Raw genomic sequence first — 16,464 nt, 5'->3', positions numbered from 1 at the left:
ATCCCTACCCTCTCAAATGGGACTCCCACAACTGGGAGAGGCACTAAAGGTGCCACATTCTTGGAACCAACCTTACCAGAAGTCTGGCAGGTATGGCAGCTCTTACAATATCTATCTACTTCAGCCCCCATCTTTGGCCAATAAAAGTAGAGTGAGAGCCTTTCCTTGGTCTTCTTGAAACTCAAGTGGCCAGCCAAAGGTATCTCATGGGCTAGTTGTAAGAACTGTTGTCTGTTTTCTTGTGGGACTACAAGGCGTTTGTAGTCTCCAGGTTCAGACTCAGTGGGTTCACTGTAGAAGAGGCCATCTTCCCAGTGCAACCTATACTTCCCAGGCTCTTGCCCATCAGCTTGAGAAGCTGCCTGGTGGCGGAGACCCTCCAGAGTTGGACATTCTCTTTGCCCCTTACGAAAAGCTGCCCTGCTAGGCCCACCTTCTGCCAGTAAAGACTGCAGCTCAGGATGGTCCTCAGGGTCCAAATCTCCAATAAGGTTGGGGCCTCCTTCTAGCTCTTCCTCAGAGTCTAGCTCAACCACACAGGGTTGTACCTCTCTCTCAGCCTCAGCTGGAGGGGGAGTTACAGGTGTAACTTTGGACAACCTAGGGGAAGTCCTTGTTGGAAGCACTGGAGTGCTTGCTGCTGGCTTTTTCCTAGGAGTCTTGGGTTGCCCCTTTGCTCCTGATCTGGTAGTTACTGCAGTAAGTTGCTCCAGTGGTAGAGGAGTGATTTCTGTCATCATCTCCTGAGATAACCCTCTCAGGGTTTTCTCCCTTGCAGGTTTTGTGAGTTCCTGAAACCTTTTGCTAGGAGGTCTGGGGGTATGAGATACAACTCCAAGAGCTTTGAGGTCATTACCCAACAGAACCCTACCTGGCACTTCACATTGTACACTGACAGGTATTTTTACAGCCATATCATTACATTGGATGAGAACTGGTAACTGGGGACACATCTGCACAGGCCCACCAGCTAACTTGGTGAGGCATTTGGGTGCCTTAGCAACATCCTCTGCCTTGAAAAATGATTCATCCACCACAGTTATGCTGGCTCCAGTGTCCCTAATGGCAGGAGTCTCCTGACCATTCACCTGGACACTGTCCTTATAATACTCTTTAGTATTATCTGGGATAGAGTTATAGACATCTAAATTCTGTTGCTCCCACAACCCCAGAGAGACTAAAGAAACACTAGCTGAGACTCCAGTGGGTTCATCAGCTAGTAATAGAAAGTTTCCACTTGCCATAGGTACTTCCTCTTCTGGAGCGAAGGCTAAGGAGGCAAGCTGGACCCCTGAAGGTTTACCCTTACATCTGGGATCTCCTTTCACATGGTCAGTAGCCTTACAAACAAAGCATGAGCCAAAGGCTCGCTGGAATGGAGGCTTGTTCTGACCTCCTTCTGGTCTGGGACCAGAAGGTACACTAGCCTGATTTGGTTTCCCTTGTGGCTTACCCTTATAGTTTTGTTTGGGGCCCTCTTTGGAATTTGTAGTATTAGAATTCTCTTTGGAGTCCTTCTTAGACTGTTTTTCCCCATCCTTCTTCTGAGTTACCCCAGAATCCTTGTGAGTGGCCCTGTTGGCAACCCACAAGTCAGCAGCCTTAGCTAGCTTCCGGGAATCTAATTCCCTGGAATCAGCCAAGTGTTGTCTGAGCTCAGGAGAGCAGGCATCATAAATAGTCTCCAACATAAACAAATTCTTCATACCTTCATAAGTGTTCACCTTGTAACCCTTAATCCATCCCTCTAAGTTTTTCAAACATTCATTCACCCAGGTAGCCCAAGGGGTACCATCATGCTTTTTGAGGCTCCTAAACCTCTTAAGATACTGGGAAGGGGTCTTCCCAAACCTAGCTATCAAAGCTAGTTTCACACATTCATAGTCCTTCCTATCCTCCTCCCCCATCTCCATTACCACATCAGTTGCAACAGGGGGAAGCCTAGAGAACAACCAGGTGAGTAAGTCATTTCCTGTGATGTTCTGGAGCCCATGATTATATTCAAACAGAGACAACCAATCCAACACATCCAACTTAGGCTCATACATACCAACCAATTCTTTAGGCATCCGGGGTCTTTTAGGACTGGAACTTCTAGAGGAGCCAGCGAGAGAAACATTCTCAACAGATAATTTCTTCATTTCTAAGTCATACTTGAGCTCCATTTCCCTTAGCCTTAGTTCTTTGTCAGTTTGAGCATTAAGTTTCTTATACTCCAATTCTAGCTTCATTTTCTCCAGTTCAAAGTACTGAGGACTAAATGTGGGACCTGGTAAAGGTCCAGTAGGCACAGCAGGTAGAGCAGGCAGAGGCCTAGGGGGGACAGTTACAACAGCCTCACCCTCCTCTTCTGACTCTTCCTCAGAAACATCAACATTTTGCTCCATGTTAACTTCAACACTGTCATCTACAGTTGCTGGAGTGGTAGGTTCCTCTGAACCATCACCCAGACTTTGGTTAGCTAACAATCTTTCAATCAGCTCCATTTTCTTGCCCTTAGTCAGGAGATCCTTATGTTTACAGAGCACTCTTAAACAATCAGCAGTTTTGGCTGCAAGGGACTCTTGACTATAGCTTTCTATAACTGACATGTTAGAGGTTTTACTTTTTCAGTGCTAAGCTTTGTGGTTAGTTGCACTAAGGTATCTAAAGCACAATAAAATGTATACTCAATACAAATCCCACCGCTGTACACCAGTGTTAGGCAGAAACCTGTGCAGTTCCCTTGGGGAACACTGCAAAAGATTTAAGACTACAGGTAGAGCAGTAAACCCCTTTGGTAGCAGTCTGTACCACCCAGATTTACCTGGTAGCTGTGGCTGAGCAGTCAGACTTCTCTCAAGAAGAGTTAGGCAGTATGTAAAGTATACACAATATGTACCAAGACACAATAGCACAAGCAAACACTGACCAGAGCTTGGTTTCAAAAGTATATAGTTATTTATTTAAAATACACATAAGTTAAAAACACTCTAGCAAAAATATAGTAAAAGCACTTCAACACAGTTATACTGAAAGTAAATTCAATCCTTTCTCCTATCTAGACAACTCTAGGTTAACACCACTTAATTAAAACAGAGGTGAGTGCTTAACGTTAGATGACACTCTAGTAGTTTCCAAGAAAGGGGAGAGAAAAAGCAGAAATGGGTTAAACACACCACCCTAAGGTCCAGAACACTTGCAATAGGCTCAAAGAAGCACAAAGTCACAGGTGAGCAAAAGTCACTAGGCAGGGCCCACTCTTAGAGTAGCCGGAGCGAAAATGTGCCCAAGATCACACTGTTAGTTAGAGATTCAAAGTCTTGCAAAGAGTCAAAAAGAGTTTAGAGTGGCTCAGAAAGTTTAGCCAAAGTGTCCCAGGCACTCCCAGGTTCGAAAGCCGGGGACTAAATCTACCCCGTACAGTCGGTAGCAAGGGAAGCCAGGCGGAACACAGTACCTTAAGCGGAAAGGATCCTCCAGCGGGGGCAGTTGTTCCAGGCAGCGACAGCAAGGCTCGACGTCGGTCAGGGGAGAAGAATATCTCGCTGAAGAGCAGAAGAGAAAGGTCGTAGCACTGCCCGGGAAGAAACCAGCCGCGGAGTCCTCCGGTTAAAGGGTTGGTACCGACTTTCGCGGTATGGGGGTAAAGTGTGGTATTCCGGATGCCGGGGTGCTTGGCACAGGCAAGGCGGCCACGAGATACCTCTAAAGGACGGAAAGAAGGCGAAAACTGGTTGTCCCCACCAGTCAAGGGAAGGAGCCACTCCGTTAAGAGTTCTCCTCGGTCGTCGGGAAAAAGTGGTGAGACGGTTCAGCAGGGCTCCACCGGGTGGTGTCGTCGAAGCAGGTCGGCTCAGCTCTTCCCTCGTCGGATTCTTGGTCCTGTGGCGACTTCTGAAGTCCCAGTCCCCAAAGCCCTGCTTTTATGCAGCAAACCCCCATTCACCCAGCCTAGCTGTCACTCAAACATGCTAAGTGGTGAGCCGGGCGGCTCACCACTTGGGCCAATCAGGACGGAGTGCGACTTGAGTTACCAAGGTAACTCAGTCCAGGGGGCCTAAATCCCCCTCCACCCCTCCTAAGTACCCCAGACAGAGTGGCACCACTTTGGAGGGCTTCTGTGGAGAAGCCCGCCAAAAGTGGAACAAAGGGCTCCACTTTGGGTCAGAGTTACAGAGGCGAACACCAACGCCATTTTAAGTTTTGGCAAAAAGTCCCAACCGGAGTTATAAAAATAAATATATAAACCGGCGGTATGTTTAAGGCTACCGTAAATAAATAATTAAATGTGTTAGCCTAAAACAATGGGAAATCCCATAGGGAAATATTCGCGGTCGAATATAAAAAGTAGTTTCCACTGCCACCAGCCAAAACTCGATCAGGGGGGACGGAGACGTGCCCCCTCGACTAACAGACCCTGGGGCAGTCGAATTGCCCCAGCCAGTACGTCCACAATATGATGGTTTGTACTGGTTCTGTTCAGGATTCAAGACTAGCAAAGTCTTTGGTGACTTTACATGCCCTGGGAGACAGTAGTCAGTCCCAGGGTATGGAGTCTATGTTGGGGAGTCCCTAGGACACCCCTGGGTCACGGCACAGAGGGTGCTGTGTGACCCACATCACAAAAATACATGAGGCCCTATGGAGTAAAAGACCCCATAGCCCATTCAACACAAGGTTTAACCAAGAAAACACACTTCAACATGTCCAAGAGTGAGGGTAAAAGAGTCTCACTCTTGGCAGGAGAAAAAAATTAAACCCCAGAAATCCAGCAAAGCTGCTGGGGGACTCACTAGGTAGGGAAATTCAGCCTAAACAGAGAATTCTCCCTAACAGGTAGCACTATCTCCTCATTCAGGTGATACGAAGAGACAACCTTAGGTAAGCATGCAGGGTGCGTTCTAAGCACCACCTTGTCCCTATGAAAAGTAGTGTAAGGCTCTGAAGCCACCAGAGCCTGGACATTGCTGACCCTGCGTGCAGCCGTAAGACTCACAAGAGGGCTGTAGTAATGGTGACAAGCCTGAGGTACGCGGACACCATTGGCTCAAATGGTTTATGCGGCAAGGCGCCCAAAAGTACGCTGAGGTCCAACACAGGGTGTGGCTTCTTGATAGGTGGGTAGAGCCTGGGGAGGCCTGCCAGAAGTCTTTTAACCACCGTGTTGGAGGATGAGAAGACCTCCTCTCCTCCTCCAAGTTCTGGTAGACTCCAATGGGCACCAGATAGGTGAGGCATGTGTCTACTTGCACCCCCGAGTGTGTGAGGTGTACTCAGAAGGATAGCACATTGTGCAATGTGCTAGTCAGAGGATCAACCTCCTTTGATTCCGCCCAGTGACAAAACCTAGTCCATTGGCTTTTGTATTGGCTTCTAGTAGCATTGCTCCTAGAGCCTTGTATGATGTCTAGGTTAGCCTATGATAGACACAGATGCTTTAGTGTGACCTGTTCAGGAACCATGCTGCGAGGGCTAACTTCTGAGGGGTGGGGTGGATGACCGAGCCTCCCTGCTGAGATAGTAGATGAGCTGGGCCCAGCGAAAGGTGCATTGGTGGCTGATCCGAAAGGCTCAGCAGCTCAGAGAACCATGGCCTCGCCAGCCACCAAGGAGCTATCAGACTGATACAGAGGTGCTGGGACTCCCTTATCTTGTAGATCACCCTGTGTACCAGGGAGGGGGAGGGAAAGCATATGCGTTCATGTTGTTCCATTGTATCTGTAACGCATTACCCAGTGAGCTCCGGCCTTTTCCCTGCCAGGATGCAAACTGGGGGCACCCCGTTAGACCAGGTGGCGAAGAGATCCACCTGAGGATGACCGCACCTGTCAAAGATCCCCTGAAGAACTTGATTGTACAACTGCCATGTGTAATTGTCCGCACGCAGCCTGTTGAGCCTGTCCGCCTCCAGGTTTGACTCACACGGTAGGTGGATTGCTGTCAGGTACATGTTGTTCACCAAAGCCCACTCCCAATTGTTGACAGACTGGCACCCTGCTTGTTGATGTAATAAATGCTGGTGAAGCTGTCCGTTTGAATGAGAATCACCTTGGCACTGATCATAGGGAGGAAGGCTTTGAGAGCGAATCAGACGGCCATCAACTCGAGTCAGTTGATGTGGGCCTCCTGCTCCTGTCGGGACCAAACCCGCAGACACTGTAGTTGTCCAGGGTAGCGCCTTAGCCCTCTAGGGATGAGCCTGTGGTGATGGTAACCTGTGGTGCTGGTTGTCTCAAGAGCATGCTTAGGTGCAAGTTGTAGTCTGTGCTCCACCAGACTAGGTCTTGAGGGAGATGAAGCGGGATGCTGACCAGCTCTGCCTGGGAACCCTTCTCCTGACTCCAGGAGGCTGCAAAGTGTAGCTGCAAGCGCCTCATTTTGAGCCTCGTGTATGGAACTGCCAGGAGACATGCCGCCATGATGCCCAGGAGTTGTTGGTACCACCATGCCGAGGACACTGCTCTGCTGAGAAAGTGCCCAGTGGCCCTCTTGATGGCTGTGATCTTGTCCTCCGAGGGAAAAACTCTCTCGGAGCTTGTATCTGAGATTAGGCTCAGGAATGTTACATTCTGTGTAGGCTCTAGCTGTGACTTTTTGAGATTGATGGAAAATACTAACTCGTGTAGAGTACTCATGAAGGCGGAGGTGGTGTGGTGGACTGCCTCCCGAGACCCTGCCCTGACAAGCCAGTTGTCTAAGTATGGATAGACGTGGTGACCATGGGCCCTGAGGAGGGCTGCCACCGCATTCATTAGTCTTGTACATACCCTGGAGGCTGAATTGAGACCAAAGGGTAGAACCTTGTATTGGAAATGAAAGCCATTGATCCTGAACCTTAGAAAGGACCGATGGGGCTGCCAGATCGGGACGTGTAGGTACGCATCCTTCAGATCCAGGGAGAACATCCAATATCCCATGCGCAGTGTCCCTGATATAAGCGCTGGGGTAACCATCTTGAACTTTTGAAGTGGAAGGGAAAGGTTCAAGGAGGAAAGGTCCAAAACAACTCTCAGGCCCGCCTGGTTCTTCTTGTGTCGTATCATGCATTTCTACCATCTGATGCTGAGAGGGGGGGCTGAAAAAAAACCTTGTGTGCTGCCTTGTGTTGTTTGCGCCAGTGTTGTCTCGGACACCTGTCCGGTTGCCTGGGCCGTCGTTCCTGGAATCCCCGGAAACCACCAAAGGACTGACCCTTGTCTGACGGCTGCGTCTGGCTGTATGTTTTAGAGGTGGTCTTAGTGAGGATGGACAAAGATTTGGCAGTCTGTGAACTGTTTCTCTTCTTATCCAGTTCCTCATCTGTAGTGGAATGGAACAGGTTGCCACCCTCAAAAGGAAGATCCACTATGCACTCCTGGATGTCGGGGTTGAACTTGGTCACCCCTAGCAAGGCCATCCTTCTCATGTTCGTAGCGATGCAAACAGCATGGCCTGAGGTGTCAATGTGCGCCACCGTGGGCTCTATAATGTCCTGCGCTACAATCTTGGCCTCAGCCAGCCCTGCCTTGAAGCGTTCCTGGCTCTGTACCGGAAGTTCCGGAAGGAAGTCAGTGATTTCCTGCCAAAGCCTCTGGTTGAAAGCAGCAAGCATAGCGTCCACATTAGACTGATGAAGACGGAAGGAAGTGTTGGAATAAATCTTTTTCCCATATGCTTCCAGGATCTTCTCCTCCTTACCCAGGAGTGCAGAGGCTGAGGTAGCCAAATACAATTGTGGCTTGGAGTAGAGGAAAGCTGCAGGGATTATCGAGGAGTGTGGCTGAGGGTGTGCCGACAAAAAGAGTGCATAGCATCAAGGCGCCTGTTGGTAGGCTGTACCGAGTGGGGTTTAAGCCTTTAAGCCATCTCTTCTTGGATAGTGCCACTACGTCTTTTTGTATCGGGATTCCCGTTCTAGCTGCGGGGCATACAGTGAGGACCTCTGCTAGGACCCCTGACTCTGGTTGTCTGGGTCCTCCTCCTCATCCGCAACCACCAAGGTATTTTTAAAACCTGTCTTCACAGGCAGGTGGAGCGCTTGGAGGCGCGGCGTGGGCTGAGACCTGGGCGCACCCTGCCTCACTGTCTGCGGGGTGTATCTGCCCTGCGACGATGAAGAATATGCCGTATGCCACTCGTTCCCCTACCTGTTCCCCAAATGGGGATGGTTTCGAGCAAGGCAACATTTTCTCTGGGCCGGCATCCATTTTGTCAGGTTGCACACCACGTGCCTGTGTCATGGAGCTTGTTGCACTGGGCCCGGCTTCTTCCAAGACTCTTGGCGGTAGAGGTTGAAGCCTACCCTGCACCTCAGGACTAGGCCTGGTAGGCTGATTGCCCTTGGCTGTGTTGCCAATAGTGCTGCCTACAGCCACCCCCTCAGACATTTGTTTGCTATTGGGTGTAACCGCTCGGGCGTAGACCCGGTAATAGAACCTTGCGGTCCCTCAGTGACATCACCAGTAGGATCTCGTGACCCCTTGGCCTGGTGGCCGGTAGCTGTAGCAGCCTCGGTACCTGCCCTGGTACAAGAACCTGAAAGGTGCCTCCTGCTGGTACGCTTCCTGGGAAAGGAGTCACCTTTGCATGGTGCAGATGAAAAAAGTGCTCCTACCTTAGGCCTGGACTTGTGCTTGACGAATTACTTCAAGTCCTCCGGAGGCGACCTTCTGAAGAGCTCCCTCCACCAAGGTAGCCTGTTCTTCAGAGCGTGCAGTGTAAGCACGCCACACATGGAGCAGCCTTCCCAGCCGTGGTCGAGGCCAAGGCAGCGGAGGCAGAGAGCAAGGGGGTCAGACGTAGGGAAGAGCCCCTTGCAGGCTGGACACCTGCTGAAGCCTGCAGACGTTGACATGCGCCGGGGAGGAGTATAGCGCCGTATGACAGAGGTATTTGAATAAAGACAAAAAAACACTTCTCTGGGGAAGAGCGCATGGAATTACTAGGCCGCAGGCCTAACCCAGGAGCGCTGGTGAAAGCGGTTTGTTCCTGTCTACGCGGAAAAGAGGACTGAAGAGTGGCGACGGTGGGCAGAGTCAAGGGAGCGCATGCTCCCAGGGCTGAGCCCTGCACGCCTCTAAACTTAAAGGGGAAGAATATTTTTTTGGGTGAAAAAGGTTCTGTCTCCCGTCCCTAGCGAGGGACACCCATACAGTATGGAGGAAAGGGGACGGGATGTAGGAGTAAGGGGGTTACAGAGCCACCATTTCAGCAGGGTACAACTTACTGGAGGGAGGCTGAGCAAAGGAAAGGAGGTAAGATCCTAGGGATAGTCTTATGAGGATTGCAGTGCATAGCAGGTGTTTACCAAAATTTATCTACTAAAATGCAGAGCAAACATTAGGATTTGTATTGTTAGTTTTGTTATAAAGGTGGCACTTTAGCACCACCTTTGAGCCGAAACAAATGCATTGGAGTACAGCTAGGGAGAGGGGGCATGTGAGGAGAGACAATGCATGCAGGTGGTTGGTAATTTACCCAACCATTGACTGCCCATGGCCATGCTAATCCCCATGGCCATTCGCACCCACTTCCCCCCCCCGCACAAAACGCACCCTTCTGGGATCTCTGAGCTAACTATCAAGCCTTAAAATCACACTATGCAGTTAAAGTGCCTGCCAGGGTTTTTTCAATGCCGTCTTCTGAGAGCTAATGGTTTAATTGGTGCTGTAAATGCACCACTGGTGTAATAAAAATGTCTTAACCAGGTCAGCCTTTAGCCACTTGATTTATAAGTAATATGCGTGTCCTTCACTGAAGTGCCGTCAAAAACAAGCATTGGCAAAGCCAACATTTTGGTTTGTGCATAGGTATTTGATGGCCATTTGCCAGGCACTGCTATATGCTCATGTACATGCACCATTTTCAAGCTGCTACCGTTCCTGGGCAGTTAGGTCACTTTAAGGCAAAGCCTGGCTGCTGAAATGCACTGTAAAGAAAGGTAAGCATATTGTATTTGTATATGATTACATATGTGAAGAAAACAAGATTCCAAAGGAGACTGGTGCACATGAGAGTGAGTGAATGGGAGAAGGTGGGGGTTCCATGGAGGTCCTACTTATCAGTGTAGCTGGCAGAGAGGTAGGTCTGATTCCATCAGCAGTTCACACCAAATGTGCGCTTGGGCTGGGTAGGGAGCAGAGCTTGCCTCTGCTTTGCAACACTACTTTCACTTCACTAGTGGAGAACTTTGGCAAGGTCTGCCCTCCCAAAGGAGGTTCAAATGAATTATTCTTTAAGTCCAGGACTATATTTAAAGAAGGAGGGCAACACTTCTTACTTATAAAGGCAACACGCCCCAGAGGATTGGTTAAAATCAAGCCTACTTTAAGCGATTCAGTCCTTAAGATAACAAGTGACTTGTGCCTTTTCGCATCATTTTCATAGTGCTTTGCTGTGTAGGAGACAGAAAAGAAAAAAAAAACCATCAGAAAATCTGGAGGAATCCTTCCTCCCTTTTGCTCTGCTGGACTGCCTAAACCTGGCCCCTTCTCTAGCCCTGCACTTTGAATGCCCTTTAGCATGTAACCCTCTATTGTGACGCCAGCCTCTAAGGAATTGACTCTTGGAAGCCAGTTTCCCAATCTCCTGTTGTGAGTCACTCTGCCATGCAGGAAAATGTTCGTTTTCGCCAACCTCCCACAGTGTCAACAGAAGCAGGCATCCCATTATCCCATTCGCTGCAATGCAAATAGGCAGGTGCCTGGAATCCACGTTGTCTCTCATAGCTGGTCGGAGATTAGTGGGTTGACACTGGTATGCAACAAATAAGATGCAGCTTATAATAATTATGTGAACCATCAACCACGATACCAAAACCTAGGTGTGGTTTTAGTTCCAGATTATCCTGCCACCAGGTGATGGTGTATCATAATTATGATGCTTTTGGAACGAACAGAGATCTAGACTTAAACACAACGTCTTCACTTTAGCGGCTTGGCTAACACAGCAGCTGTCAAACAGGGCAGCTGAGAAGTCTGAACTTGCTCTGTGCCATGCAAGATCAGATGAAAACTGAAGCAGTTTGGCACAGGTGTACACTCTGCTTTTGGCATGGTGCTCCATGAAAGGGGATTTCAGTTTAACAGATAACCCTTTCTGAGATTGAATTACACACAATTTCAATATTTCATAAAAATCATAAAAGTCAGGGCTTTGACACCCTTACGATATCGAAGTTCCTATCGAAGTCTTTGCTACTGAATATACTCAAACTACTTACCCACTCCTGAGACCCACAGATTCACCATGTTCTGTTTATGTAATCTCCAACAGCAACTCCCATACCACCTTTACCAAGTACTGTAAGACTGTCACTCATACAATAGTTTGAGATACAAAAACTGGATTAAGATTTAACAAAGGATTCACAATAAACGAATGATCTACACGTGAAGCAATTATGCTTCTGGCAATATTTTGCTTGCAAAAACAAAAAACAAAAAAGCATGTCCTACCTTTTTGCTTCTCATGTATGACAGGCGACCCTCATGGGCATCTGGATATGTACAGAATAAATATGTGGTGATTGCATGTTTCAAAAATGAATCCCCAAGCATTTCAAGACGTTCCAGGTTAAATCCATCACTGGCATTTGAAAGCGTCAAGGCTTGGAGGATGAGACCCGGGTTCGGTCCGAGAGTTTTTGCAGAGTATCCATTGGATAGGAAATGTTCAGAGTCCACTCCACTTGTTGAAACTTTATGAACTTCTGAAACACAGGCATTCAATGACATTTCAGGGTATACTTCCGAGGTAGGATTGTTAGTGCATGCATCAAGACACTTATTTCTCAGCGGACTAAGTTCATTGCTGATTTTGGGTTGATTTTTAGTACTATTTAAATTCTGAATGGAACTTGAGGTAGTTAGTTGCACAGGTATTTCCGTCTTATTTCCTTGGCAAGTGTCTCTGCTTGAAAATGTATACTTTCCACCAGCAATATTTCCCTCACAAGAAATACCATTAATTATCAAATACTCGCGTGACAGGTCATTAATTTGGAGCGTGCTGTGCGATTCATTGAGTAGTTGTCTGCCATTCACAGAGATTTGGTCTTTATTTTCCATAAAGAATGGTTTATCATCAATTTTAAATGCAGCATTTTTAGGGACAATATGTATGCTGTGTGAACAGTCGTCGTCTATCTCTACCGAGGGCAACATGAGACCAGAGATGAAGGATTTGTTGTCAATAGATTTTTTCCAGCCAAAGTCTAGATTCGGATACCTGTTAAAAAACAAGTTTATAGACTGTTAAAACTTATATAAAGCAATACCAGTCAATCAAAATATCAACAAATCATTAAAATCAAATCTAAGAGCTTGGCTCATTCATGAATAGTAAAATTGACAAGCACAGAAGAACATGATGATTTTTTTCTAAACTTGCTCAATTTCATGTCATGTTAGCCATACACATATAGGGTCTCTAAAACAATAAAAAGGTATGCGGTTTATAAAAGTTATGCCATTTCAGAAAGCTAACAAAATAAAATACATATAAGAGAAACGTACCGAAAATCTAAAGGCAGCGATTTAACCCCCACAGCAGCATCAATGGCTGTTTGTGCTCTAAGTTCCTCTGCAGTTAAGAGGCAGTGCAAACGATAAAGTATACTGGGTAGACACACCGCTTTTCTCCACAATGATGCAGGAATAGGATGTATAGCACAGAGTTCTGGAACCAAAATCTTAAAATGACAAGAATAAAAACATATTTAAATCAACATTTGCTCACAAATTAATTTTTAGTAGAAGCATGAAAGACCACATCAATCATTTAATAAGTCCCAGCAAATTTTAAGCAAACAAAATACTGTACTTGTTTATTCTGAAGGCTTTCCCATTTTGCCTTTCTCTTCTCAGCACTGCTTAATGGGAGTGCTTTACCCTTCTGATTCAAATGCCGAGGAGTCAAAAGATTAAGCCTAACAAAAGTGCAAAAAGAAATTAGTAGAAATGTAAAAAAACATATGAAAACATTGTTACATTTAATCAGATTACACAGACATTTCATGAATGTAAAAAATTATAAAGAAATCCGATACAGGTTATAAGATTTACAACAACTAAAGATATGTCAGTTAACCAATTAGAGGAAGATCAGAAGATTATTTTGAAACATTTGCATAACCGTTTAAAAAAATGCAGATGGTGATAGAGGATCTGTCCCTTCAAGTACATTTTCTGTTAGATGCGCTAAGCCAAACCAAACCTTTGTTTCTTCAAAGGGTTTTCTCACCTGGAAGATGTGTGGTCAACATCCAGCAGGGGCTGGTGGAGGTTGGTCAAATCAAGATTATACTTTGTTTTATAATATTCAGCAAAGGTTTCATATTCTGAGGAAGGAAATTTACTTAGCGGTGTGAGGTCTGTGTAGACATCTGCTACATAGAACCGGTGAGGCTGATCGAAGTTGCGATACCTGGGAACAAATATTAATTGAGTTAGACAAACAAGTCATTTTCAAGTGAATATACTTTGAGATATTGGCTTGTGTATTATGCCCTCTTATTCATGAAGGATCTAAAAACATTGAAAGGGTTCCCAATTCTAGAAATTAACCATCACACTAAAGGCAGAAAGAATTGTCCACAAAGAGGTATACATTTTAAGACAACCAACCCTCCTACCCACACACATTACATTTATTAGAATGTTTTAATCTACGTAATTTAATATACTATCAGCAATCATTTGATTTGCACATGTGATAACTGAAAATGTGTTAGTTACACATTAATAACACAATCATGTGAGGTACAATGTGTATTTAACATTTGCCAAAGCTATTTTTCACTGGACTTAATTATTGACACAAATTCTTAGTGCTGAATGTAAAGCCCATTTATTCAATTTTACTAGGACAGGCGGGGACATGCATTTTATTTCACATAAGACAGGCAACTGAGATGAATTCTCAGCTATCCAGATGCACAGCAGCCAAGGACAACTGGAGAAGTCTGAGGGACGGCAAGCCACCCACTCTGTGACGTGACCTTCAGAGGTGGTATATAGGGGGATTCCCTAGTGCTCTTCCAGTCTTTTCATAGCTGGCAAAAAAAAGACTATAGCACATTGTCTCCAACAAAGGTTCATAGGAGAATCTATATCTTGTACAGCCTGGTTCGATGAACAAATGACTAACCTCTTGGTAATGTTCCTTCTGATGGGCGTTCCTCCCATGGATACCTTACCTTTGACAACTATCTCCCATTGCAGCTGATCCTCAGAAACTCTTCTGCTGCAAGAGCACGCTCTGCATCAGCCCTGCCCAGACCCCGGGCACATAGGGGCCAGCATACACAGGCGACATGCTCTGTGACCTCAGCTTCACACCTTTTTAGCTAGCACTCAGATGCTGAGGGACCAGAGACCCAAGGTGTAGTAGCTATCCGCCAAGATGGGCCGGTAGGGAGGGCGGTGAAGAATCTGTGGGCGGAATGTCCTTCAGAAAGAACATTACTGAGAGCTACGTAATTTGTTCTTCTAATGGGCTCCTTCCCCCCACAGATTCATCATCTTTGATAAACTACAAAAGCAGTACAATGACCGGGAGGAGGGTGGGTTACGAGGATACCACATAAACCAGAAAATTCAGAAGGATAGCTCTGACTAGACATAGAATCCAAGCAGCAATGCTTGGCGAACATGTGCAAATAAGCCCATGTAGCTGGCTGGAAAATATCCAGAACATGGAATCCACCCTGCACAGCCAAGGTGGCAGCCAACCCTGTGGTGGAGTGAGCCCTCAGGGATCTCCTTCGCAGCCAGATCATAACATTCCTGAGTTGCAGGGATTAATGGATCATTGTCTGTATCTCGGAATGCTATTATCTGGATTGGCTGTGGCCAGCAGACACTGTCACGATGGACCGAAACAGGGTCTGTTTGAACTGTGATCTTAAGCTTGGGACGACCCAGCATATTCATATCAAAAGAGAAGGACTATCTGAAATGAGAAGCACCAGGTGTGAAGCCTGGAGAGCCCAGGAGATGTGAAATTGCAGAGAAGACGGAACAGTGGGGAAGTGGATCCGTACCGCTGAGGACGCATGGGGTAAACTGAAGGAGTCTGCTGCAGCCCAACTGAGCGAGGGCTTACCAAGAAGATTTAAGTTGGAAAACTGTGCCGCAACCTTGTGGAGGTGCACAGGCTGGTCCAAGAAAGGCACAGAAACCTTTGCGCTACGAGGAGCTTGAGAGAGTGAGGAAAGCAGTCACAGAGGCTGGCCTGGTGATACACTACCCCTGGAAGAACCAGTGATGTGTCTCGATACAAAAACAGGTAATAGGGAACAAGGGAGAACCAGTAATGGCGTGGGGCCAGCCAAGAGCTGCATCCAAAGCAATCTCCCTCATCCCAGTAGTCAAGCCAAAACTATGAAAGGGGGGGGTAGGCCCAAGGGAGTAATCTCCCTTGTCTCAGTGATAAATACAGAAATACTATAAGTCTGCGAAGCCTCAGGCGTAATCTCCCTCGTCTCTGTGACTACCAACAAAGTGCTCCAAGTGTGAATACGAATAAGAAGGATGGCCCTTGTCTCAGAGAGGGTGGTGAATATAAAACCAGTGTAAGGAAAAGCTTGGTACCATCAATGAAGACCGACACAAATGAGTTCAAGGGTGTTTATTGAATTTTAAAGGGTTGGTTAAACACCTAACTAAACCCAAATTTAAGGATGGAAGCAAGCTACAACCATCAAATAATAATAAAGCAGTCCTAGTCAAGTCTGTCAAAATAAAAGGGCCTATGCTAATAAACCTATTGCCAAGCCTTACTTCTAAATACACAATGGTGTGGGACTGTAGTGTATGCAAAAAAGGAAAAGCGTTCAAGAAACAATATGTCAGGTCAGTTGAGCAGTTGGCCTCCCTTACCCAAGCTTTCAGCATGGGACAAGGCAGCAGGCTCGAGCCTCGTGCACACTTTAGCTTCCTCTGCATGAGGACACAGTTTAATGGTTCAGCTGGTCTCACACCACTCAGGCAAAGTCTTCAAGAAACAAAAAGAATTCTCAAAAGAAACGTCTCTTGTCAAAACAAAGGCTTCCTCCGCCTTGAAACAGAAGTTCACTTTACTTGTCAAAGCACACAGTATTGCTTTCTTTCCCAGTGACTGCTAGTACTTGTACAGTTCAATATCTCAGTATCAGGACCTTCTGTGCCAAAGTCTCTTTGCCATTCAACGTCTCCTACTGCAGAGGGTCTGTTGTAGCAAACAAAACACAAAAGTTCCTTTCCTTTGTCAAGATTCTCATATTCATACGTTCACGATTGGTCTCCCTCCTTTGGGCTCGGACCAAAGGGGTCCCCCTCGTCCAGGCTCAGACCCCTTTGCTACAATGTTCACAATTCACAACTTGGTCTCCCTCATCCAGAATCGGACTATGGATCCCCCTTGTCCGGGCTCAGATCCCTTTTGACACCAGAATCGAAGACTTTCGACTGTGTGCAGAATTTTGCTTGACCCGTCGCAGGACCATTCTATTTACAATTCTTT

General features: G+C 46.7%; 1 protein-coding gene across 1 annotated transcript in view; it reads right to left on the bottom strand.

Moving 5' to 3' along the window:
• DICER1 (dicer 1, ribonuclease III) overlaps positions 1-16,464 on the bottom strand; it is a 2,611,056-nt gene that overhangs the window by 485,717 nt on the left and 2,108,875 nt on the right. The window contains exons 18-21 of the mRNA XM_069637684.1: positions 13,204-13,386; positions 12,784-12,889; positions 12,477-12,652; positions 11,418-12,189 (exon numbers count right to left, since the gene is read on the bottom strand). Coding sequence (XP_069493785.1) covers positions 11,418-12,189; positions 12,477-12,652; positions 12,784-12,889; positions 13,204-13,386 — 1,237 coding nt within the window. The remainder of the gene's footprint in view (positions 1-11,417; positions 12,190-12,476; positions 12,653-12,783; positions 12,890-13,203; positions 13,387-16,464) is intronic.

Source organism: Ambystoma mexicanum, chromosome 14 (genome assembly GCF_040938575.1).
Source record: "Ambystoma mexicanum isolate Mex_15411 chromosome 14, UKY_AmexF1_1, whole genome shotgun sequence".
Lineage (NCBI taxonomy): Eukaryota > Metazoa > Chordata > Amphibia > Caudata > Ambystomatidae > Ambystoma > Ambystoma mexicanum.
This window is presented reverse-complemented; position numbering and strand designations above follow the sequence as displayed.